Source organism: Cyprinus carpio, chromosome B18 (genome assembly GCF_018340385.1).
Source record: "Cyprinus carpio isolate SPL01 chromosome B18, ASM1834038v1, whole genome shotgun sequence".
NCBI classification, from domain to species: Eukaryota; Metazoa; Chordata; class Actinopteri; order Cypriniformes; family Cyprinidae; genus Cyprinus; species Cyprinus carpio.
The window spans coordinates 10,947,727-10,973,271 of record NC_056614.1 but is presented as its reverse complement, the minus strand read 5'-3'; the positions used below and the strand labels follow the sequence as shown (position 1 = coordinate 10,973,271).

General features: G+C 38.3%; 2 protein-coding genes across 2 annotated transcripts; both read left to right on the top strand.

Moving 5' to 3' along the window:
- The first annotated feature begins 14,026 nt into the window (after nucleotides 1-14,026).
- On the top strand, nucleotides 14,027-17,298 carry LOC109075199 (extracellular calcium-sensing receptor-like). Its single transcript, XM_042743800.1, has 6 exons — nucleotides 14,027-14,163; nucleotides 14,312-14,600; nucleotides 14,671-15,480; nucleotides 15,625-15,849; nucleotides 16,160-16,283; nucleotides 16,397-17,298. Exons 1-6 carry the CDS (start codon nucleotides 14,057-14,059, stop codon nucleotides 17,296-17,298), a joined length of 2,457 nt encoding a protein of 818 aa, XP_042599734.1. The 5' UTR covers nucleotides 14,027-14,056.
- Nucleotides 17,299-21,908: 4,610 nt separating this feature from the next.
- On the top strand, nucleotides 21,909-25,405 carry LOC109075203 (extracellular calcium-sensing receptor). The gene is made up of 6 exons (XM_042743796.1): nucleotides 21,909-22,135; nucleotides 22,311-22,599; nucleotides 22,826-23,641; nucleotides 23,761-23,985; nucleotides 24,297-24,420; nucleotides 24,507-25,405. Exons 1-6 carry the CDS (start codon nucleotides 21,909-21,911, stop codon nucleotides 25,403-25,405), a joined length of 2,580 nt encoding a protein of 859 aa, XP_042599730.1.
- Nucleotides 25,406-25,545: the final 140 nt, after the last annotated feature.

The following is a 25,545-nucleotide window of genomic DNA, read 5'->3' as shown; positions in this document are numbered from 1 at the left end:
TACATTGCGACCCCCCCCTCCCCTACCTGGGACAGTCTGATCACCTTTCTTTGTTTCTCACCCCTAAGTATTCACCCCTCATCAGCCGTGTGAAGCCATCAGTGAGGACCATCAAAGTTTGGCCAACTGGAGCAGACTCTTTACTTCAGGACAGGTTTCAATACACAGACTGGAGTATGTTTGCTTCTCAGGCTGCCTGTGGCTCTCACACAGGCATTGATATCTATACGTCCTCTGTACTCGATTACATCAACACCACCATTGACAGTGTTACAACAGAAAAACAGATCACAACGTACCCTAATCAGAAGCCATGGGTGAACAAGGAGGTTGGACTCCTGCTGAAAGCCCACAACACTGCCTTCAGATCAGATGACGCTCAGGCCTACAGCAAATCCAGGGCTAACCGGAGGAGGGTCATCAAAAAGGCCAAGTACTGCTACAGGCTAAAGGTAGAGGAACACTTTTCAAACTCTGACCCGCAACGCATGTGGCAGGGCATCCAGGCCATCAGTGACTACAAGCCAAGCAACTCCACTCCAATGGTCACAGACATCTCCTTCCTTAACGAGCTAAATTACTTTTATGCTCGCTTCAACAGCGTCAGCAAGGAGATGGCCACCAAGATCACACCCTCGGCAGACCACAAACCCCTCAAACTCACCTCCACAGATGTCTATGCTGCATTGAGCCAGATCAATGCACGCAAGGCTCCTGGCCCGGACGGCATTCCTGGACATAGGGCTTAGGGCATGTGCAGAGCAGCTTGCAGGGGTCTTCACAGACATTTTCAACCTGTCCCTCACCCAAGCAACTGTGCCAACATGCTTTAAGTCCACATCCATTGTGCCATTGCTGAAACACTCCTCCACAATTTGCCTGAAGATGTGCCTGAATGACTACCACCCCGTAGCACTCACACCTATTGTTATGAAGTGCTTTGAGCGACTGGTCCTAGCACACCTCAAAGACTGACCCCCACCCACTCTGGACCCACACCAATTTGCCTACTGTAGCAATAGGATCACAGAGGATGCATTATGCACAGGGCTGCACTCTGTAATCACACACTTGGACAATAACAACACATATGTACGGATGTTGTTTGTTGACTTCAGCTCAGCATTTAACACTGTCATTCCCTCCAAGCTGACCACAAAACTTGGAGACCTGGACATTAACAATTCCCTTTGCAACTGGATTATGGACTTTCTGACCAACAGACCTCAGCATGTTAGGTCAGGCCAAACATGATCCACCACCATTACACTCAACACCGGCGTACTACAGGGCTGTGTGCTGAGCCCATTCCTCTACTCCCTCTACACCCAAGACTGCAAGCCTGTGCATGGATCCAACTCCATCATTAAGTTTGCAGATGACACCACGGTGATTGGCCTCATCAGAGACAATGATGAGACTGCCTACAGGGAGGAGGTACAGCACCTGGGCTCATGGTGTGCTGACAACAACCTGCTTCTTAACACCAGCAAGACAAAAGAGCTCATTGTGGACTTCAGGAAGAAAGGAAGCACGCATGACCCCATCCACATTAACGGGATGGTTGTTGAACATGTCTCCAGTTTCAAGTTCCTGGAAACCACCATCTCGGAGGACCTGTCCTGGACCACAAACACCTCCAGCCTGGTCAAGAAGGCTCACCAGCGCCTCTTCTTCCTTAGGACACTAAAGAAGAACCAGCTGTCTTCAGGTGAACTTTTACCGGTGTGCGATCGAGAGCATCCTGACAAGTTGTATCACAGTCTGCTATGGGAACTGCTCATTTGCTGACCGCAGGGCACTGTAGAGGGTGGTAAAAACCACCCAACGCATTACAGGGACAACACTTCCTGCTATTGAGGACAACCAGAGAAAACACTGTCTACGTTGACCTCGCAGCATTCTTAAGGACTCCTCTCACCCTGACTATAGACTGTTTAACCTACTGCCCTCTGGGAGGCGCTTCAGGAGCCTCCGGAAAAGGACCAGCAGACTCAGGAACAGCTTTTTCCCTACAGCTGTCTCCTTACTGAATTCTGCCCACTGAACCAACCACCCCCACTATAAACACACCTCTACACACTCCTCACCCCTCCTCATCACTACATCTGGTTTACAACAACAACAAAAAACATTTACACTTGTTATTACTTTCACTACTGTCTGTTCATTCATATAGAATACTGAATAATCCGCTTACACACTGGAATATTTTTCTATGCACTTTTTTACTACCTATTGCACTAGTGTAATGATGTTCATATGTTCATAGTTTCTGCTTATAGTGTACATACATTTATTACATAATCCATCTGTATAGTATGTTCATAGTACAACTATCTGTATATCATGCTGATAGTATTTAAAAAATCTGTAAATTATGTCCATAGTACTGCCTTATCTGTATATTTATTGTACATTTGTAACATATTGTAGACACTGTATATCCTGTACTTACTGCTTATTGCACTCCTGGTTTGATGCTTATGTAATAAAATTGAATCTAATCTAATCTAATCTAATCTAAAAATGTCCAACTGAAGTTCACAGAGAGTTGGTGGATGAATGGGATCTGAAAAAAAAATCTTGCTTCTTCTGGGGAGTATAGCATTTTAGGTTCACCTTGATCGAGAATGACCTTCAGTGTTGCAGTGTTGCAGGATAAAGAAGAAAATTCTGGATGCCAGCTTCTCTCATTTCCTTCCTAACTGGCACAAATGCACTTCTTCTTTTTGTGGTGACCGGAGGAAAAATCTGGAAAGAAAGACTGCATTGCTCCGTCAGATGTTTTCACCAGGGCGTGAAGTCTGGCGGCCCGCAAAATGAGCTCCCTGTCTGTGTACCGCAACAGTTTAAAGATGAAAACCTGTGGTTTAGCACGATCTCAGGAGAGCCTTGTGTACACGCGATGTGCTCGCTCCACTTTAATCTCTTTGCCCTCCAGAGACAGGAGCCACGTCAGTAGCGATCTTTTCAAAAAGCCCATAGGGTCGTCCTTTTCAGAACCTTCAGGCAATCCAACCAAATGCAGATTGCAGCGCCTATTGCGATCCTGTAATTCCACAACCTGTTGCTCTAGGGGGGCTACTCGCCTATTGTGATCCGCGACAACTTTCTTTTGTTCTCTCATCTCCTTTGTAGGAAGATCCAATTTAGAGTATAGTGACTGAACAACTGACATGTGAGAAGCGAACTTGTTCCGCATTGCCGTCAACTCAGTTCTGAGAATGTCCTCAAAGTGCGCCACAGTGTTTGCCATCTTGTCCACCATATTGCCCGGGGGGCTTGGATTTCTTCTTAATCGGAGAAGCCGACGGGGACAACTCCTGCTGTTTCCGATTGTGTGCCATCAGGGGAAGTATTATTAATGAATAAAACTTAAGATAAAATGAAAAAAAAAATCAGCAAAAATTATGGCTGTAGTACACGAGTCCAGACTCAAGACATTTTTCTATCGTCTCGGACTTGTCTCGGACTTGTTGGTGTTTGCACTCAGACTTGTCTCGGACTTGGTCATTGGGCTCGCCAAATGTTCTGGTTGGTCTCGACCAAGTCCAGCAAAAAAAATTTTTCTCCTTCAAAACTTCAAAAAATTTGTTTTTCTCCTTCTATGCTTGCGCTCCCATGGCGTCTGCCATTGCTAGGAAACCATGACCTGCTCTTCATGAAGACGCAGAAGTTTCAGCAAAGAATAAATGGATTTCCAGCACTAAAAATCCCTTGCAGTAGCTCTGCTAATAAATTAATTAAAAAAAATGGCTATCCTTGTACAGCTATGATCAGCTGTTTCTCCATCTTGGCTTAGCCTTCAATTTTGTTATGGGAAAGGATGAAGCTGATTCGTTGATTCTTGTCACATGACAAGTGGTGCACTTGCTGCGTTCTGAAAAGTTTAGATGTTTCTAATTAAATTTTCTACCTGTTAGATTGTGTTTTATTAACGTCTACACCTACCCCAGCCTAAACTTACCCTTTACAATAATGAAATACTAATTAACGTTGTACAGTATGACAAAAATTGTTGTATTTATGTGCGCATGCCCAGTAGAGCCAAATGTATCCCTTCTAGCCTTAACCGCTTGCATGCGTCATATCCCGAGCTTTGCGTGTTTGCACTGCATTGCGCCAAGGCATTAGTCATTTTAATTTTTGACTACAGACATAATAAAGTACATAAAAAATAATTTGACCCTACAGCTCCAAACTCGGTCGGTGTCCATTAGAGTTAAGCTCCAACCCTAATTAAACACACTTGAACCAGCTAATCAAGAACTTACTAGACACACTAGAAACTTCCAGATAGGTGTGTTAAGGCCAGTTGGGGCTAAACTCTGCAGGGCATTGGCCCTCCAGGATCTAGTTTGGAGACCCCTGTCCAACAGAGCTGTTACTTTGCACATGCTTTTTGATCATTACAAATAATAATGTTAAATTATTTTCTTAGAATAGGAGATATGCTGTCTCTCGCATCACATACATTATCAGTAGTTAAGCATGTGGTCTTGAAGAGGATCCTTTTTTTTCTCATTTGGACTCTGTCTTGACTTGGACTCAAAACTTTTAAGTGACTTTGAACGTGGAATGGTTGTTGGTGCCAGACAGGCTGGTCTGAGTATTTCAAAAACTGCTGATCTGCTGGGATTTTCACCCACAAACATCTCTAGGGTTTACAGAGTAGGGTCCGAAAAAGAGAAAATACCCAGCGAGCGGCAGTTGGAAGAAAATGCCTTGTTGATGTCAGAGGAGAATGGGCATACTGGTTAGAGATTATAGAAAGGCAACAGTAACTTAAATAACCACTCGTTACAACCAAGGTATGCAAAATATCTGAATATACTCTGAATGCACAACATGTCGAACCCTGAAGCAGATGGGCTACAGCAGCAGAAGACCACACCGGGTGCCGCTCCTGTCAGCTAAGAACAGGAAACGGAGGCTACAATTCGCACAGGCTCACCAAAATTGGAAAATAGAAGATTGAAAAAACTTTGCCTGGTATGATGAGTCTCGATTCCTGCTGCAACATTCAGATGGTAGGGTCAGAATTTGGCATAAAGAACATGAAAGCATGGATCCATACTGCCTTGTCTCAACAGTTCATTCTGGTGGTGGTGGTGTCATGGTGTTGGGGATATTTTCTTGGCACACTTTGGGCCCCTTAGTACCAATTGGGCATTGTTTAAATGCCACAGCCTACCTGAGTATTGTTGCTGACCATGTCCATCCCTTTATGACTACAGTGTACCCATCTTCTGATGGCTACTTCCATGTCACAATGCTCAAATCATCTCTGGTTTCTGGTTTCTTGAAAATGACAATGAGTTCACTTTAGTCAAATCGCCTCTACAGTCACCAGATCTCAATCCAATAGAGCAGTTTTGGGATGTGGTGGAACGGGAGATTTGCGTCATGGATTTGCAGCCGTTGAATCAATATAAAAGTTATTTTTCAAATGTTTTTAAATGTTACTGTTTGCTTCGCGCTGAGAGGAATAAGACGTAATTCACCTCAATAAGACTGCTGAGAGGAATAAGATTTGGATTACTTCAGAAAGAAGAACGAGGCGGCTCGACCCAGTAGAGATAAACATGAGTAAGTCTTTTTTATTATTAATCTACTTGTATTAGTTTTCATATAACTTGTACATTTTACTAGTTAGACTTTTTCTAGACTATAATTCCTGACTAAATGTATAATCAGGTGAAACATTATGAAGTTTCATTTACATCATCTCAATGTTTCACGATGCCAGGATTTTTTTTTTTTTTCTATAACATAGACAGCAATACGATATAAAAGTAATATGATTTATAATGTTGCTAGCTTAATGTCAGTAAGAATGATTAGACAAAACTTTACTGAGATAGGCTATTCTCTGTTCACGAATATAGCCATATATGTTTATAACTATATATATATATATTGTATAGGCCTTCATACAAAGCATGCTTGTGTTTTCAAGAATGTAACTAAGCTTCTGTTCATCAATATCTGCTCTGGTGTAAATAATAATAAAAAAAGTCTATCAAGTAAGCTGTAAATATCACTGACAATAAATGTTCTATGTGGTAATTGTGTTATTTTTTTTCCTGTAAATTACTAATAGTATCAGTGACCATCACAATAATGTTAATAAAAACACTTACACTGACAAGCTATGCAATATCGCGTTCATAATCGAATGTGACTAATCTGCGACTATGAACACGATATTGCATTACAAGTCAGTGATGTATGGCTGTGTGTATTAAATGCTGCTCCATCTGAAAGCACGCAATGGAGATTTATTACAGACCGGCTTTACTGACGAGATGTGCATGACAATCACATGCGATTTATCATGCAGCCCTTGTTTGTTGATCACAAAGTACAAAGTATATGAGGAAAACTAGGATGGGCCGCCATTACTGTCTAGAGTGTGTGGAATGGTACGCTGTAATTGGTTGTTACTGTTTACAGTGCGTGGAATGTTGATTGGTTGAGCAGATATATTGCATTCTGCAAAGAAAGGAGACTGGTGTTTGTCGCGGTTTGGAAAAAAGGAAGAAAATGTGACAGAATAACTGAACGGATATTGCATTTTGCGTAAAATTAAAAATTGACTTTTTAATACCGACCAGATACAATACTAATAAAAAAAAAAAAGAGGCTTTTATCACGTTTTGGAAGCAAACTCTTCATATATATATATATATATATATATATATATATATATATATATATATATATATATATATATGAATAACACAGATTCACAGAAAAGGCATCCTAATCAAGGACCTGTAAATTATCCATACAACAATTTTAGATTTTAGAACACGGGGGGAATAAAGAAGAGTTCATGATGTTTAGTTTTACTCCTGGGTACAACAAATGTCTTGTTTCGCCGAAGAGAATAAATAGGTGTTGGAGGCACAGGCAGGAAACAATGCAATAATGATGAACTCTCTTTGAGTATTTTAGTAAGAGTATGTATGGTGGCTTCCTCACGCTTCTCCCTCAATGTTGGGAGAGTTTTAAGTCAGAATGCCTATTATCTGACTTTTGGATCCTCTCTAACTCCTCAGAGAGAGCTTTATGTAGACCACCCCATACTGTACTAGCATATTCGAGAACTGGCCATAAAAAAGTCAAATATACTCTAAAAAAAACATCACAAGCTAGACCGCTTTTTTGCAGCGCAAAGATAATGTATTCTGGTGCGCACCTTCAAAATCATGTACTTAAACAAGGCACCAAATGACAAGTCAGAGAATATTTGAACTCCAAGCAATTTAAAGGTGGGAACTCTACTAATTGCATGTCCTGATATAACAGGAGAGGGAGGGGAGGGAATGTTGTCCTCTCTCCTGGGACTAATTAACCATGTCCACATTCTTAGCTCCATTCATTGCCAATGTAAATTCCTGTCCCCATTCAAACACAGAGACCAATACAACATCAGCATATCCAACCAAAGAACCCAAAAAAAAATCCATGACAATTAGACAAACATCAAACCACAAAGGTATTACCGAAGGAGGCAAATATGAATCCAGGCCATTTATGCATATGACAAAAAGTAGTAGGGATAGAAGTCGCCCTTGAGGAACACCACCTGGAACTGGAAAGGAGTTAGACACACGGGAGCCCCACTTCACCCTCTGCTCTCTGTTACTCAGATTGTTCCTTACAACAAGCCAAAGGGGTCATCTAACATGCAAGTCAGCTAAGGAATGTAGCAGTCGACAATGTTCAATTATGTCAAAAGCTTGAGTGAAGTCAACAAAAGCCGTGTTGTGATATCCATTTTGGGGGAGCTGTTAAGTGCTTCATGCCAGGGCTGCAGAATTTGAATAAAGGCAGTGTCAGTTGATCTATTCCTCATAAAGCCGTGTTGTGATGGTTTCGATCTTAGTAACTGTATCCTCCAGAATTGCATGTCTGAGGATTCCTTCAAACACTTTTCCAACACAGCTGAGTAGTGAGATCTGGCAATAGTCTGCTGGAAAACTAGGCTTTGTTTTTTCAGGAACAGCTTTGACTATAGCCTCCTTCCATTGTTTTGGAAAAAAATGTTATGCTGGATGCATGTATTGAAGATGTCACATAACACCGGTGCCAACTCTTTATGAAAAGTCTTTAGCACCCAAGGAGGAACACAGTCAGGACCAGCAGCCTTGGCTGGATTCACTTTATGGAGTCTAGCCTTAACTTGTCCAATACTCAGAGGAGGTACACTACAATTTGACAACTTGCAGGTAACTTCTTCCTCAGACAAAGAAATGTGGCTTGTACAGTATAATTCCACACAGAAGCAAAGTACCTAGCCAGAGTGTCACACTCACGTTGCATGATGTTTTGATCCTGAGTCACCATGTCACTCTTATCTCCTTCCATCCCCATTAAACCATTTTTTTAGCTTGAAACATCGCAGTTCCTTATAACTTCCTATAAGAGTTTTTGTCGCTAGAACAAAAAGGACACTGCCTATCTTCTATCAGATCTTTAATTTGAACAGTCATGCATGACTTATCTGTTTTTGTGATAGAGACTTTCTATAATGGAACTGTTTTATCCAGGATAGATATTATAGTGGAAGTAAAGGCACCAACATTAGCCTCAGGATCCATAGCTTCGTGAATGTGAGAAAAATCTGTAGTGTTCATAAGGAGGCCCAGTTCCCTGATTGTGTGTGTTTCCAAGATGGTCAGAAGAGCCAACAGGAGGCAAATGGTCTAGTCTGATGGTCAGAAGAGCCAACAGGAGGCAAATGCTGTGGTGTCTGATACATGGAAGAATATAGAGTCTAGTTGACTAGCCTTTCTTGTTGCTCCAGCCACAATTTGTTTCAAACCATGTCTACTGCAGATGGTTTCTATATTTTAGCCTATTAAATCATCCAAATCTTATGGTGAAGTTAATATATCATATACAAACATCCAACCATCAAAAACTATCCAAATACTGTGAGATTAGTAAATCAGGTTGGGCTGATACAGAACAGCGTGGTGGAAAATATAACACAGCAGCAATAATACAACTTAACCCCTAAGGAAGACGACTGGGATGTAACCAGACCGACAAAGCTTCATGCTTTTCCTCTTCTTAATGAGTCAGTCAAATTTGTTTGATGATGTTACAAACATAAGGCAACTCCTTAGTAGTTCCACAGTAGTTCCACAGTAGTTCCACAAGAAGTCAGGCGATTTCCAACAATTGTACATATTGAACGAATATAATTTCTCCCAGCTTTCTTATCCCTTGGACGAGATCTTAGTCAAAGAATCCCATTTAACTGCAGTATGTTCTTAACTTCAGGAGCCAATGGAGATGTACATCTTCTCAGACGTCTAAAAAATGAAAATCACTTAAATGTCCAGGGTGTGCCATTGTAAGGAGAAGAGGCCAACGATTACTTGAAGATGGTTTCCTCAATAGTTTCCTATCATCCACCCATCTGTAGAAGAGTAGGCCAGCTGGTTATACCATAATCCATCCAAAATCTCCCAGAAATAAATCCATCCACATGTCCTAACTCCCAATATAACAACATAATCAAACAAATAAATGATCTATCCATGCATTTCCAAACTATATTAAGTTAAATTGCTTAAAAAGCTAAAAAGACCCAACTGCCAAACAGCTCAACTTTCACGCGGCTGCCCTTAAAAGTGCCACCTAGATGGCACTTGTTATGTGTATTTTTGTTATACTTCAATGGAAAACATACATTTAAAACTGGTATTCTCTTGTTGCAATTTTTATTTCTATTTTTTTAAATAAAGCCTGTTTATATGTCATGTTTTTTTGAATGTGGATATTACACGTGTTTGACATATAAAAGAAAGTTCCACTTCTAGTTTTCCCAAAGTTAGATTTGAGATTTTTTGGATTTTAGTCTGAGGCTGTCACTCACTAGCTGGAAACTGTGGCTCTCACAGTAACATTGGCTGAGGAAGTAAATACAGGAGCTATGGAGGAACCTCAGGGATAGACTCCATGGCAGGATTGGGCTCGGAAAAATCAACTAGATCAGTGGTTTCCAATCCTGGTCCTAGAGAACCCCAAGACTGCATGTTTTTGATGTCTCTCTTGTCCTTAACAACCAAGATTCACAAATACCACACAAAAAAAAGCCAACACCCTGCTCTGATGAAGCAAGAGTTGCAACTATGGCAGCTAAGAAAGCCATTCTTTGTGTTCTTTTTGATGAATTTTCAGAGCCTGATATGATTGGTATAAATACGTGTTTAATACTGCAAAATAGGCTCAATGTTACAGTCACTGCCGTTGCCGTTTAGAATAAAGGAGAACATCCCAATCAAGTGAAGAGATTTGTGGAAACTGTGGTTCCTAATAATTGTGATCCAACATTTGCCTCACAAACATTTCAGGTGAAGAATAATCCACTTCTTACCTCCGAGACTGTGTTATGATCTATATGACCTTATTATTTTTATTGTGAGTAGTAGGCTTATCATTATTGCTGATCACTGTTGTTGTGCTATGCTATTGTAATATTTATCATTATATAATCAGAGGAATATAGAAAAGTTTATGAAAGTGTCACTCCACAATACAATAGCAAAATATATAAATATGTATAGTATTTTTTTATGTTACATTAATCAGTGTCTAGCACACCTTACTAAGGAAAGGATATGGACCAGAGGACATTGCAATTACTAAATTATATTTAGACAGACTTAAAGAAGTTTCAGATCTATAATTGTGCTTTTATTATTTTAGTTATTTTGCCTTTAATGTAAATAAACGTGCAAACAATATACTTGCTATTAGGAATTTATTTTGATGTAAATTACATTGTGCGAGCTGTCTCTTCAATACCGCATGGTTTATATACATGTTGCTTAAAATTTATATCACACATTTGACACACCAGGACCAAAAAATAAAAAAGGCACACCCCACAGAGAGTACAGGGGCGATTCCAGGTTTTTCATTTTAGGGGGGCTCAGCCCCCAGTGAGGGTATGTATATATATATATATATATATATATATATATATATATATATATATATATATATATATATTCAAATGAAAATGGCAACATCGTTTTATACAGTATGTGTTTATATGTTTATATGTCTGGATTGAAGAACGCGCTGAAAGACGGGGAGGAGCCGATCGAAGTCTGCCGCCGTTTTCATATGAAATTTAAAGGGGACCGGGGCGATCACAAATTTATGTACAGTTTATATAATCTCAAAAATTTTAGGGGGCTGAGTGGTTCATTTTAGGGGGGCTATAGCTTCCCTAAAAATGGCCTAGCGACGCCCATGCCCGTTGCACTGTTTCCAGGAAACATGTCGTTCAAACCGGAAACCGCAGCAAAACGGTGCACACCAGTTTGAGCTTGAACTTGCCCCTGGTATAAAGATGTGTTTTCAGTGATTCAATCACAGGTGGTCAGCCAAACCACACTGTCATTTCCACCTGATTTTAATATGCGCTTTCAATACATCTCCTGTCACTGGATTTTGTTTTGTCATGACCCTACCCAATTATTTTATCAAACACCACATCAATTTTGAGGGGTGATGATTTTTCACAAATACAATGAACTAACCAAATATGCAGATTATAACTGAGCAGAAAAGAAAGCAAATGTTTTAGCGTCAAGTCGCGTTGATATCATGTTGCATTTTTACTGATTGGTCAGTAAACGTGGGTCGTAATTGCACTGTGTGATGAACATGCTGAATTTCTGACACTGTCAGAAAATTATCGTAGCAGGATATCTTTGGTCACCACAGTATAAGACTGTGACAACGCCCATCTTTGAACCTCTTTCACTGTATGACATAGGACAACTGATTAGGAGCCATGATCACAGAAATCGGCATGATTGTTTCACGATGCCAAACTTTTGTCTGGGACAGCCGTAAATCGTGCAGTGTGTCTCGGGCTTAAGCTGATTGGATGGTGAGTATATGTTTCTTTACTGTGGTCAGGGACACATTTGGGATTCATAAGCTTTTACATTACACATGCAAAGTGGTAACATAAATTTATGCATGCATTTCTACATGCATCACATGCATCAGTGAGCTGATAAAACATATTGACCCTGTTTGCACTGTATTTAGTGATGACTTATCCAGTCATACCTGTACATTCACAAGCAGGTGTAAACTTGGTAACAGTAAAAGGTATAAAACATTTCTGACCTAGCTCTTTCCTTTTTTTTTTTTTTTTTTGTTTTTAAATTGAAAGAAATGACATAACCCTAACAGACAAAACTCCACATAAAAGCAAATAAAAATTACAATATGATCAGTTAAGCGAAACTTTGTCCAGGTGGCCATGATGTGAACTGGCTCAGGTGTAGGTACCACAGAACAGGAAAGTGCTAAAAGCACAGGATTAGTCACCATTACCACTGGACATGCTGGTAACTATGACAGGTCAAGCTCCATAGCCACTAAAGCTTGGTGTGTGGTGCCCCCTCCCAAAACAATATTTAAGGTAGGGGTCCTCCTCGACCCCCACCCGTGAAGGAAGAACAACTTAGCAAAAGTGCATGGTCAATATACTGTTCCAGGGTAAGGGCATTCATACCTTTAGGTAGAAGTGATTTTATGTTAAGGCCATTACATTATAAGTCTGTCAAAACAGTATACTTCCATATGAAAGAGTTAGCCAGAGTACTGAACTCCATGGTGTAGTTCTCGATAGTTCTAGAGCCCTGCCTGAGGAACAACATTTTCTCTGCTGGACCCATGTTTGTCTAGTCTTCTGTTAAGCTGCTGGATCTGGGTATGGCTAAGTCTTTTGTAACGGTCAATGAGACAAGAGAATGGGATCCAAATGCAGCTTTAATAAAGAGCATAGTCAAAAACAAGCAGGGTCAAATGCCAGCAAAACAGAATGTCAAAGGAAAGGCAAAAAAGCAATCCACAAAACAGGTGAGGGTCAGGGCAAACAGAAAACAATCAAAAACCAGGGAAACAGTCCAAACTGAAAATCACAACAAACAAAGGTAAACGCTGAGAAATGTTAACAAGAGCAAAACAAGACTTAACACTGAACATGGGTGAAGGAGTTGTATAGTCTGGGTGAATGGAAACAGGTGTGAGGGTAATTAGTTCTTAGACAGGGAATACGGGAAATGGAGTCGGGAAGGAAAAGGTGTTGGAGCCTTCTGATGGCTTGTGGAAGGAACAACAGGGACCGGACTCAATACAAAAAAAAAAATGTAAAAAAAATCTCAAAAAAAATATTTTAAAAATAGCATTAAAAATTGGCAACACTGACATTGGATATAATGATTGCTATTTATATAAAAAAAACAGTGGAAACTAAAACTTGGCAAGGCTATTTATATGCAAATACTGTAGAACACAACAGTAACTGGTTTAGACGTTTGCATTGTTACCAACATAAACCATTTTTGTTGTTAACCTAGTCAATGCACAGCAAATGTGATGCTATGTAAATGTGAATTCATGTTTAATTACAGGTACTGATGCTTGCTCCTTTATGCTTACAAATTATTTTTAGTTTGAGATTCAGTTGTTGTGGATAGGATACTGCCACTGTATATAGAAGACCTGATCTTTTTATTTACAGATATGACATAAACACACACAGATAAAATGGTGAAAGTACTCAATTTCCTGGGAAATAACAAAAATATTAATAATTATTGGCTCGACATTGTAATATGGGGTTAAGCAAAACACTTTTTGGAAGATTGTTTTATGTGTTTTCTCATTATTTAAATTTGTTTAATTTTGAAGAAAAAAAGTTACATAGAGTAGGTTTAATGTTTTATGAGGGATAGTATTTAAATGAGGTTTTACATATTCATTTCTTTGCTGCATCTTGGGTGCTACTACACTTCACTTGACCCAAGAAGAAGTCACACATAATGATATGCAAGTTGAGTAACTATATAAAACCTTGTGAGATAGAAACACCTCTTAGCTCTCTTTTTTTGTAGAGTTTGACAGAACAATGATTTACATATTGGTGTCTTTATTTCACCTTTCCAGTGCAGCTGTTACTTTAAACTGCTCCCCACAGGATGACTTTGATCTGCCAGTGTTCATGACTAGTGGAGACTTCACAATAGGAGGAATCTTTCCTTTACATTATAGAGTAGAGCTTCCTCCAACAGACTACATAAAGAGACCTTTAGCAGCACAGTGTCGAGGGTAAGGACATTTGTTATTTTCAAATAATTTCTGGGCAGTTTAATATTTTATAAACTCTTTAATTATTATTCCATTTGCCAGAATATAAGATGTCGAACCAATGTTCTAAGCAATTTTACAAAGCTATTGTTTGTGAATTTAAATACAGGTTTGATCCAAGAGCTTTCCGCTGGGCTCTCTCTATGAAGCTTGCAGTGGAGGAGATAAACAACAGAAAAGACCTTCTGTCAAATCATACACTGTCTTACAGAATTTTTGACTCTTGCTCCACTCCTGTGACCGCTCAGAAAGCAATCCTGGCAGTGCTGAATGGAGGGGATGTTGTTCAGAGTTCTATGTGCTCTGGGGCTGGCCCATTATTAGGATTAATAGGGGAATCTGGATCCTCACAGTCCATTGTTCTCTCCAGAACTGTGCAACCCTTCCAAATACCCATGGTGAGTGTTTTGCATTCTTTTCTTCTTCTTCTTAATGCAATCTTATGGATTTTTATTTTCTGTTTTATAGATAAGCTATTTTTCAACCTGCTCTTGTCTAAGTAATCGGAAGCAGTTCCCAACATTTTTTAGAGTAGTACCCAATGATGATTACCAGGTCAAAGCTATTGCACAACTCTTAAAAAGGTTTGGCTGGACATGGGTTGGTGTGGTGACTGAAGACCATGACTATGGCAGGTTTGCTTTACAAGGCTTAAAGCGGGAAATTGAAAATACTAACATTTGTCTGGCCTATCATGAAATGATCCCTAAAGACTATACTCAGGAACGAGTACTAAAGATTCTTAAAGTAATGAAGGAATCAACAGCTAAGGTGGTTGTTGTTTTTTCAGTAGAAGGGGAATTTTACCCTTTCTTAAGAGAGTTTGTGACCCAAAATATCACAGGAATTCAATGGATTGCAAGTGAGGCTTGGGTTACTGCTTCAATGTTAGCAGAAACATATCCATTCTTAGACGGCACAATTGGGTTTGCAATACGTCAAGGCCACATCCCAGGTCTTCAGAATTACCTCAAAACGGTGACCCCAGAAATGTATCCTTCTAACCCTCAAGTTCAGGAGTTGTGGGAGGCTCTTTATGGTTGTTCTCCTTCCACATCCAGCTTGAAGAGTCATTTGCCCTCCTGCACAGGAAAGGAAACTCTCAGACAAGAACACTCTGCCTACATGAACACATCCAGCCCTCGTGTGACCTACAATGTATATAAAGCAGTGTATGCCTTTGCTCATTCTCTACATAATCTCATTCACTGTAAACCTGGAAATGGACCATTTGAGAATTTATCATGTGCAAACCTCAACAATGTGTTTCCATGGCAGGTAAAACTGTTTTATGGTCTGATTGAAACTGGCTAATTATATTAAATTTTCAAATATTCTTCTTGAAACTTCAAATTATGTTACCTTTTATAATTGTAAATGTAACAGTGTCTCTGTTTCTCTTTTTGAAAACATATTCCAAAGCTTCAAAATTACCTTGAGGATGTTTCATTCTCAATAGCTGGAGAAAATGTTAAATTTGATAATAATGGTGACTCAGTTCCATATTATGATTTAATAAACTGGCAAAGACACACAAATGGAGATATTCAATTTGTTAAAGTGGGCCTCTATGATGGTGCTCAGCATTCCGGGAGAGAACTGGTGATTGAGAAACAGGCCATTATGTGGTCTCACCAACATAACAAGGCAAGGTGTTGACTGTGCACTGTAGTGCCATCTGTTGTTCTAATAATATAACTGACACTACAGTATAAAGTCCTTGTGCCCCTATTAAAATACACACACTCACAAACATTTATATTTATATATATGTATATATATATATATATCAGTTTATATTTCCAAAGCTACCTGAAAAAACTATGCGCAAATACACCTAGGTCAAACGCCACTTTAAACGCAAAGGATGAAATGTTAATTTAATTTAGTTAATAGACGTTACTTGATTCTTGAACAAACGTTACTTGATATATAAATATATACTTTATTTTCATAGGTACCTGTCTCCGTGTGCAGTAATAGCTGTGCCCCAGGATTCAGGACTGCTGCCCGTCGTGGGCAACCTCTGTGCTGCTTTGACTGTGTTCCATGTGAAAGTGGCAAGATCAGTAATCAGACAGGTTTGTTTATACTGTCATTAATGTAACTTTAAATGCATTGACGTGTTGTCATTATTATTATTATTATTGTTATTTATTCATTTTTTGTTTATTTATCTGTTTGTTTTTTATAGATTCAATAGATTGTATGCCATGCCCTGAGGACTACTGGTCCAATGCAAACGGAACAGCGTGTGTCCCAAAAGTTGTTGAGTTTCTCTCCCATGATGCAATGGGTATCACCCTGACTGTGATAGCTGTTGTGGGAGCCTTTCTGACTATCACAGTCTTGATGATATTTTTTTACAACAGAGGAACCCCTATAGTCCGTGTAAATAACTCAGAAATCAGTTTCTTCATCCTGATGTCCTTGACTCTGTGTTTTCTATGTGCTTTGGTGTTTATTGGGAAACCCACATCCTGGTCCTGCATGCTGCGACACACTGCCTTCAGTATCACTTTCTCTCTCTGCATCTCCTGCATCCTGGGCAAGACTTTAGTGGTGTTGGCAGCTTTTACAGCTACCCGACCTGGAAACAATATAATGAAATGGTTGGGCCCCACACAGCAGAGAATAATCATCTTCTGCTGCACTCTGGTCCAGGTGATCATATGTACCGCCTGGCTTGTAGCATCCCCTCCTTTCCCCTATAGAAACACTAAATATCAACAGTCTAAGATCATCCTGGATTGCAGTGTGGGCTCTGATCTGGCCTTCTGGTGTGTGCTGGGATATATTGGTCTTCTGGCCTGTGTCTGCTTTTTTCTTGCTTTTCTGGCCCGAAAGTTGCCAGGCAATTTTAATGAGGCCAAATACATCACCTTCAGCATGCTTATATTTTGTGCAGTGTGGCTAGCATTTGTACCTGCATATGTCAGCCAACCTGGTAAATTTACAACTGCAGTGGAGATTTTTGCTATTTTAGCTTCTAGTTTTGGCCTTCTTCTCTGCTTATTTGCCCCCAAGTGTTATATTATTTTACTGAAGCCTGAGAAGAACACCAAGCAACATCTCATGGGAAAAGTAATTAAATGATATATAAGGTGTTTGGGATACTAAAAAAAAAAAAAAAAAAAAAAAAAAAACACTTTACATTGAGGTTCCCTTTATAAAGGGTTTATAAAGGTGTTAATAAATGACTAATGACTCACTTACAAATGCTTTATAAATCACTGATAAGCAGTTATAAATGCATGAGTAAAAGGTGATTTTGATGCAATACCTGCCAAATAGTGAGCCATTTTTAACTCACGTTATAAATGCTTAACAAATATATTTATTAATACTTATTTCACCCAAAACCAGATTCTTGATTTTATTCATGAAGCAGCACAAATTTACTATTTTAGCAAGACTAAGTGGGGGGGGGGGGGTATTTATGGTTTTCTCATTTATATCTCATTACTCGTGTCACTTTTCTTACAGTGTTTCTTACCAGAATCAACTCTGTACTGTACTAATGATTATCCGCAAAACTTCATGATACCTATCCACAGCAATGATTAGAAACCAATATATTTTGTTTATCGAGATGAAATTATCATCTTGATTTTTATTTTGGGGGAAAAATCATAAAAGCACAACCATTACTTGATGAGATATTAATATTGGAAATTTTAATTCCAATATTACCTGTTAACCTTAATATAATGAACCATAAATTAATGATTATAAACAATAATAACCTGCACCTTAATGTAACATGAACATCTGTGAACCAGTTATTCATGAGTTATAAACATTAGTAACCTGTGAAAGTGAACCTTAATGTAAAGTGAACACCTATGAACCATTTATCAATTAATTACAAACGTTAGTAACGTATAAAAGTGAACCTTAATGTATAGTGAACAACTGTGAACCATTTATTAATGAGTATTAAACATTAGTAACCAGTCAAAGTAAACTTTAATGTAAAGTGGACACAATAATTATTTATTTATTTATTGATTATTATTATACACGCAGAAAAAGTTAGTATTTTCTAATGAAATAAATTGTATTGTTACACTACATCAGTAAACAACTTTCATCTTGAAACAAAAAGATTAATCTTTTCTTTTACAGCACACAGGAACATTACTGAGCATAACTTCACAAAAAAGTGGCTTATAAAAGTAAACTCACATTATAACTAAGCATCAAATCTATACAACAAAAAATATTTGATAAATGCAAAATCACTAAAGGCACCTATTTTTATTTTATCTAATTTAACAGTTTTGAGAAAATAATTAAATCAATGACTGAAATCACTGTTACAGAACATTATCACATTAATAAGCAATCAGTAATTGCTTTTTGACATCATGATAACGGCCACTTCAGTATTTGTTTATCCACACTCGCAGTTAAAGTTACATGTGCGCGAGTGAACCATCGCTGGAGCGTCGGAGCAGTTATTTATTTGTATGTTTTAATTAATATATAAATTATACATATTAAATATGTATAAATTAATTCAACTAACAAAGCGATTACACATAAAAAAATTTGAAATACTCTGCAGTGTCATCTCACAGTTAGCTGAGCAGTAAAATTAATACACATAATGTGAGAGCATGCTTCAGAGCACATGAGAACAGTCCTACCGCGTGACATATTCTTCTTATTTGAAAACGTGGCTTTACATCGATGCTCGCTAGCGCCATTTACAGACTTTGATGACACACAGGCAACTACAGACACACAGGCTTTGGTGATGTGATCCTGAAAGAATATAATAAAAATGCATTATATGCAATGGAAATTATTTGTATTAGTAGTAATAGCTAATAGTAACTAATAGTAATAGCTAGGACAACAAACCATTCACATAAAAAACAAATTCAGACAACCAAATACTAAAACTCTACTGCTCTATACTGTAGGACTATAATAGACCAAAGGAGAAAGGAACAAAGTACAACAGAATGCAGTAATATAGAAAAGAATGACTAAGCAAACAAACACAAAACTAAATGTGACATTAAATAAATACATTTATTATTACATATTATAATAATATGTGTAAACAACATTAGAATTCTGTGAAAATTAATGTCAATTTTATGTTGTTATGCAATTTCTGGTGTGCAAATATGTGATTTATTTATGTATTTATTTATTTTAACACACGGTTACATTTTGGAAATAAAAATGGATCACATCAGCAAAGCCTGTGTTTCTGTAGTTGCGTGTGTGTCACCAAAGCCTGTAAATGGCACTAGCAAGCATCCGATGTAAAGTCACGTTTTAAAAGAAGAAGAATTCACACTGTTATGATTGTTTGATACCATACAAATAAATAACCGCTCCGGCGCTTCTGCAGGCGGTTACGGAAGGTAATGTTACTGCGAGTGTGGATCAAGTGTGCCGCACTAGTCCTCAAAAGTGTAGCCATCGCATTTTGATCGCCCCCATATAGCTGGTCCCAGTCATAAACCATGTAATCTAATGAGACATGGGATAAACTAAATAATTAAATTTCACTTTAAATATTTTGTTTTCAAACATGGTTTATGTCATTTGATGTAGATTTTATCATGCTGATTAGTTAGGGTTTTCGTTTTTTAAAATAAGTTTGGTTTTAGTTAGTTATGTGATGCTATAAAAACAGAAGTGTGACGTCATGATTGACAGCTGAGACTGACAGACTTTTTCGGTATCTTCAGGAAGAGATTGAAGTTGTAATTACCTTATTTTAACACAAGCCTCTTATACGAAAAATCAACAGACAAAAGTTGGACCAGTCAGGCTAATTTAATAAAGGGTCAGGGGTGTGTGTTTGCATTGACTCTTTGGGAGTGTGGGCGGGACACGGCTCCACTTCGCTCTCTACTGCACAGACTCTGGTGCCAAATCAGCGCAATATGGCCGCACTCTATTGGGACAATGGCGGCTTCACTTTTCTTCAATGGAATCGTCCAACTCAAAACTGTTAAATTAGATAAAATACAAATATGTATTTTTTTGGTGCTTAGTTATAATTTGATGGAATACTTTATTGTGTTTCTGAATTGATGAATGTGAGTTTATTTGTATAAGCCACTTTTCATGTGCAGTTATGCTCAGTAATGAGGTTTAAGTAGTTTTGTTTACTGTATAGTGCATCAACAATAAAATACATTTAACTGAGAGAAGAAAAAAAAAACTTCTGTGTGTGCATTAATAAATGATTAGTGTGTCCACTTTACTTTAAAGTTCACTTTCACAGGTTAATTATATTCATAAATTAATTAATAAATGGTTCACAGGTGTTCACTTTTAAGGTTTGCTTTCACAGGTTACTAATGTTTATAATTCTTTAATAAATGGTTCACAGGTGTTCACTTTACATTAAGGTTCACTTTTACAGGTTGCTAACGTTTATAGCTCATTAATAAATGGTCCACAGGTGTTCACTTTACATTAAGTTTCACTTTTACAGGTTACTAACGTTTATCACTCATTAATAAATGGTTCACAGGTGTTCACTTTACATTAAGTTTCACTTTTACAGGTTATTAACGTTTATAGCTCATTAATAAATGGTTCACAGGTGATCACTTTACATTAAGGTTCGCTTTCACGAGTTACTAATGTTTATAACTCATTAATAAATGGCTCACAGGTGTTCACTTTACATTAAGGTTCACTTTTACAAGTTACTAACGTTTATAAATCATTAATAAATGGCTAATTACATTAAGGTTCACAGGTAATATTGGAATTAAAATTTTCAATATTAATATCTCATCAAGTCATGATTGTGTTTTTATTATTTCCCCCCAAAAATAAAAATCAAGATGATAATTTAGTCTTGATTAACAAAATATATCTGTTTCTAATCATTGCTGTGGACAGGCATCATGAACTTTTGTGGAGAATCATTGGTAAGGTAAAGAGTAGGTTCTGGTAAGAAACGTAAGAAAAGTGACACGAGTCATGAGATATAAATGAGAAAACCATAAATACAACACCCTTCAGTCGTGCTATAATAATACATTTTTGCTGCATCGTGAAATTAATCAGGAATCTGGTTTTGAATGAAATAAGTTATAATAAATATATTTGTTAAGCATTTATAACGTGAGTTAAAAAGGGCTCACTATTTGGCAGGTATTGCATTAAAATCACCCTTTTACTAATGCATTTATAACTGCTTATTAATGATTTATAATGCATTTGTAAGTGAATTATTAGTCATTTATTAACACCTTTATAAATCTTTTATGAAGGGAACCTCAATGTAAAGTGTTACCAAAAAAAAAAAAAAAAAAAGTATAGGAATATAGTTTACATTTATATGCATTTAGCATATAGCATTTAGCATATATAAATCATGACTAGTTTAATAAAGCTCTGTGTTATGTTAACTGTAATGCGATATGTTCATATAGGTGTATAGAGCAAACAATCAGCCTGTATAAATTCTTATATGCTAAAACTAACATACACTGCATTACACTAAAACAAATTATTGTCTTTCTAATGAATACAATATGTATGGCCATGGGTTGTGCTAGTATTGTAAAAAGGAAGCATATTAATAAAGCATGTTTATAAATATGAGTATTTTGAATCCTACTGATGACATATGACTGTGATGCATAATGAGATGCAGTGATACCTGTGTCTGGTATATATATAACAGGGTGTCTTACCCATTGTAGTCATGCTAAGGGATGCAGGCATTAGAGAGCATGACTGTCCTGCTCCCATGGCTTCTGATTCATCATCTTAGTGCACTCACTCCAGGACATGCTTCAAAATGTGTCTTGCAAAATGATTTTGATCCAGGCCTTATGGCAAATGGAGATTATGTAATAGGTGGTATTTTTCCATTGCACTACAATCAGGAAATGCCAGACCTTAACTGTACTTACAAACCAGAGCCAGTCAGATGTAATGGGTGAGTAACAAAGATTAATTAATGGATTTAATGAATTTATTTATTTATTTTGAACTGCATAGAGAACATCTTGAAAATAAACATATTGAAAGTGTGTTTTGCTAGAAATATGTAAAGCTGCTTGTTTAAGTTTGAATGCCCTTTATGTCCTTACCTCTGTTTTCTTCATCTGTAGATTTGATCCGAGAGCTTTCCGCTGGGCCCTTACTATGAAACTTGCTGTAGAGGAAATAAACAAGCGAGCCGATCTCCTGCCTAACTACAGTCTGGGCTACAAAATCTTTGACTCATGTGCATACCCACTGACAGGGCAGAGATCAGCAGTAGCTGTTCTAAATGGGCCAAATGAGGAAAATAGCCCTATGTGTGAAGGTGCTGGTCCACTGCTTGCTATCATCGGAGAATCTGGGTCAGCTCAGTCTATTGTAGTTTCAAGAATTTTGAGGCCTTTCGGGATACCAATGGTGAGTTTAAAGTGATTTTTTTTTTTTTTTTTTTTTAAGTGCATTATGCTGTGTGTGTGTGTGTGTGTGTGTGTGTGTCTGTTTTTTTGTTTTGTTTGTTTTTTTCTTCAGTAATGGACAGCCTTATCAGTCTAACAGCCTTATTGACTGACAGTGAAACCTGTGCACTAAAACCTAAGATTAAATCATATTCTTGTTACAGAATTGTTTACTTTTTTCTTGACAGATCAGTTATTTTTCATCCTGTGCCTGTTTGAGTGACAGACGAGAATTCCCCACATTTTTCAGAGTCATCCCTAGTGATGCCTATCAAGTAAAGGCTATTGCAAAACTCCTGCTGCATTTTAAGTGGACCTGGGTAGGAGTGGTACGAGGAGATCATGAGTATGGTCGCTTTGCTCTTCAGGGCTTACTGAAGGAGCTGGAGGGTACAGGAATATGTGTTGCTTATCAGGAGATGATTCCTCTCTTATACGAGCGTCAAAGAGCACTGGAAATCATTCGTGTCATGAACCATTCCACTGCTCGGGTGGTAGTGGTGTTCTCAGCTGAAGGGGAGCTCACACCCTTCTTGAGAGACTACATGGAACAGAATGTCACTGGGATACAGTGGATTGCTAGTGAGGCATGGGTTACAGCCTCTGTGTTCACAGGAAGTGAATATTACCCTTTCTTGGGAGGGACCATAGGATTTGGTATACGTCAGGGCCAAATCCCTGGGTTAAGAGAGTATCTCACAACAGTCAACCCAGATAGGTACCCCTCAAATCCTCTGGTTCATGAGCTGTGGGGGGCTTTATATGGCTGCTCCCCCTCCAGTTCCAGCTTGAATAATCATCTGACCTCCTGTACAGGGAAGGAGACTCTAAGGGTGCAGCACTCTGCCTATTTTAACACTTCCAGCCCCCGCATCTCCTATAATGTTTATAAAGGAGTGTATGCCATTGCTTATTCCCTGCATAATCTTATTCACTGTACACCTGGAAAAGGGCCATTTAGTAACACTACATGTGCAAACTTACGTGACGTCTACCCATGGCAGGTACTCAAAATAAACAGTGCTTAAATGTTTAATGTTAAAGTAACTGTGTACCAGGTTATGACTTGAACCATTGTAAACAAACGGTCTTGTTTTTATCTCTTTAACACAATATTTCACAGTTACAGCAGTATCTCCAAGAGGTGTCATTCACTATTTCAGGAGAGACAGTGAACTTTGACATGAAAGGCGATTCTATTCCATCTTATGACCTTATAAACTGGCAGAGGGGCTCAGCTGGAAATATTGAGTTTGTTAATGTGGGCATGTTTGACGGTGCACAAGAATCTGGCCAAGAACTGGTCATCCAAGAGAAGGCTATCATGTGGCCCGGCCATCAGACTGAGGCAAGCTGTTCTCACAGTGTATTTCAGTACATGAGATTCCATGTTCTGAAGTTCTGTAGGGTCAAATGGAGGTAAGTGTCTTAAATAAAGAATTGCTCATCTGAAGATGGCAGTTCTATCTATGGAAAGGAAACGCAAAAGGCTATAGTAATCCTTGTTTTTTTCAGTCTATGTCAAAGTATGTCACATGCCCATTAATTCATTCTGGTTAGTTGTCTAGTTTGTTTCTTGTTAAGTAATTATTTCTGCTTTTGACCTGAAATATAAACTAATATTCATTTCTAATTTATGTGGATCTGTTGGCTAAGCAGGTGCTGGTGTCTGTGTGCAGCAACAGCTGTGCTCCAGGATTCAGGAAAGCTGTCCGGCGTGGCCACCCTTTGTGCTGCTTTGACTGTGTATCATGTGACAGTGGCAAAATCAGTAATAAGACAGGTTGGAGAACAACTTCAATAATGCAGCAATAAATCTCATGAAAAGTGATCTTCATCCTCATTTTTATAGTCTTTCCCTCTCTTTAGATTCAGTAGAGTGTATGGCCTGTTCTGAAGATTACTGGTCAAATGCTGATGGAACAGTGTGTATTCCAAAAGTGGTTGAATTCCTGTCCCATGATGCAATGGGATTGACCCTAACAGTAATAGCTTTAGTTGGGGCGTGCCTAACTTTAGCTGTGTTTGCTGTATTTCTCTTTTACAGAAACACTCCTGTAGTACGCATAAATAACTCAGAACTCAGTTTTTTCATTTTGTTATCGCTGACTCTATGTTTTCTTTGTGCTTTGGTGTTTATTGGGGAACCTACATCCTGGTCCTGCATGCTGCGACACACTGCCTTCAGCATCACTTTCTCTCTCTGCATCTCCTGCATTCTTGGCAAGACTTTAGTGGTGTTGGCAGCTTTTACAGCTACCCGGCCTGGAAACAATATAATGAAATGGTTGGGCCCCACACAGCAGAGAATAATCATCTTCTGCTGCACTCTGGTCCAGGTGATCATATGTACCGCCTGGCTTGTAACATCCCCTCCTTTCCCCTATAGAAACACTAAATATCAACAGTCCAAGATCATCCTGGATTGCAGTGTGGGCTCTGATCTGGCCTTCTGGTGTGTGCTGGGATATATTGGCCTTTTGGCTTGTGTCTGTTTTTTTCTGGCTTTTCTGGCCCGGAAGTTGCCAGGCAATTTTAATGAGGCCAAATACATCACCTTCAGCATGCTTATATTTTGTGCAGTGTGGCTGGCATTTGTACCTGCATATGTCAGTTCACCTGGTAAATTTACAACTGCTGTGGAAATTTTTGCCATTTTAGCATCTAGTTTCGGTCTCCTCTTCTGCTTGTTCACCCCCAAGGTTTATATAATTTTAATAAAGCCTCAGAAAAACACCAAACAACATCTAATGGGAAAAGACAAATAATACAATTCACCATGTGATGAGCCCAGTAGAAATGGAATGAAATAGAAATAATCCTTAAAATGCAAAATAAAATATATATCTAAATTACCAAAATAGCAACAGACATTAAATCAACACAAATTTATTTATTTATTTATTAT

Coding starts and splice junctions, on each gene's coding strand:
- LOC109075199 (XM_042743800.1), top strand. CDS start 14,057: ATGACTAGTGGAGACTTCACAATAGGAGGAATCTTTCCTTTACATTAT. Junction 14,164..14,311: donor TTAGCAGCACAGTGTCGAGG/GTAAGGACATTT, acceptor ATTTAAATACAG/GTTTGATCCAAGAGCTTTCC. Junction 14,601..14,670: donor AACCCTTCCAAATACCCATG/GTGAGTGTTTTG, acceptor TCTGTTTTATAG/ATAAGCTATTTTTCAACCTG.
- LOC109075203 (XM_042743796.1), top strand. CDS start 21,909: ATGCAGGCATTAGAGAGCATGACTGTCCTGCTCCCATGGCTTCTGATT. Junction 23,642..23,760: donor GTGACGTCTACCCATGGCAG/GTACTCAAAATA, acceptor AATATTTCACAG/TTACAGCAGTATCTCCAAGA. Junction 24,421..24,506: donor CAAAATCAGTAATAAGACAG/GTTGGAGAACAA, acceptor CCCTCTCTTTAG/ATTCAGTAGAGTGTATGGCC.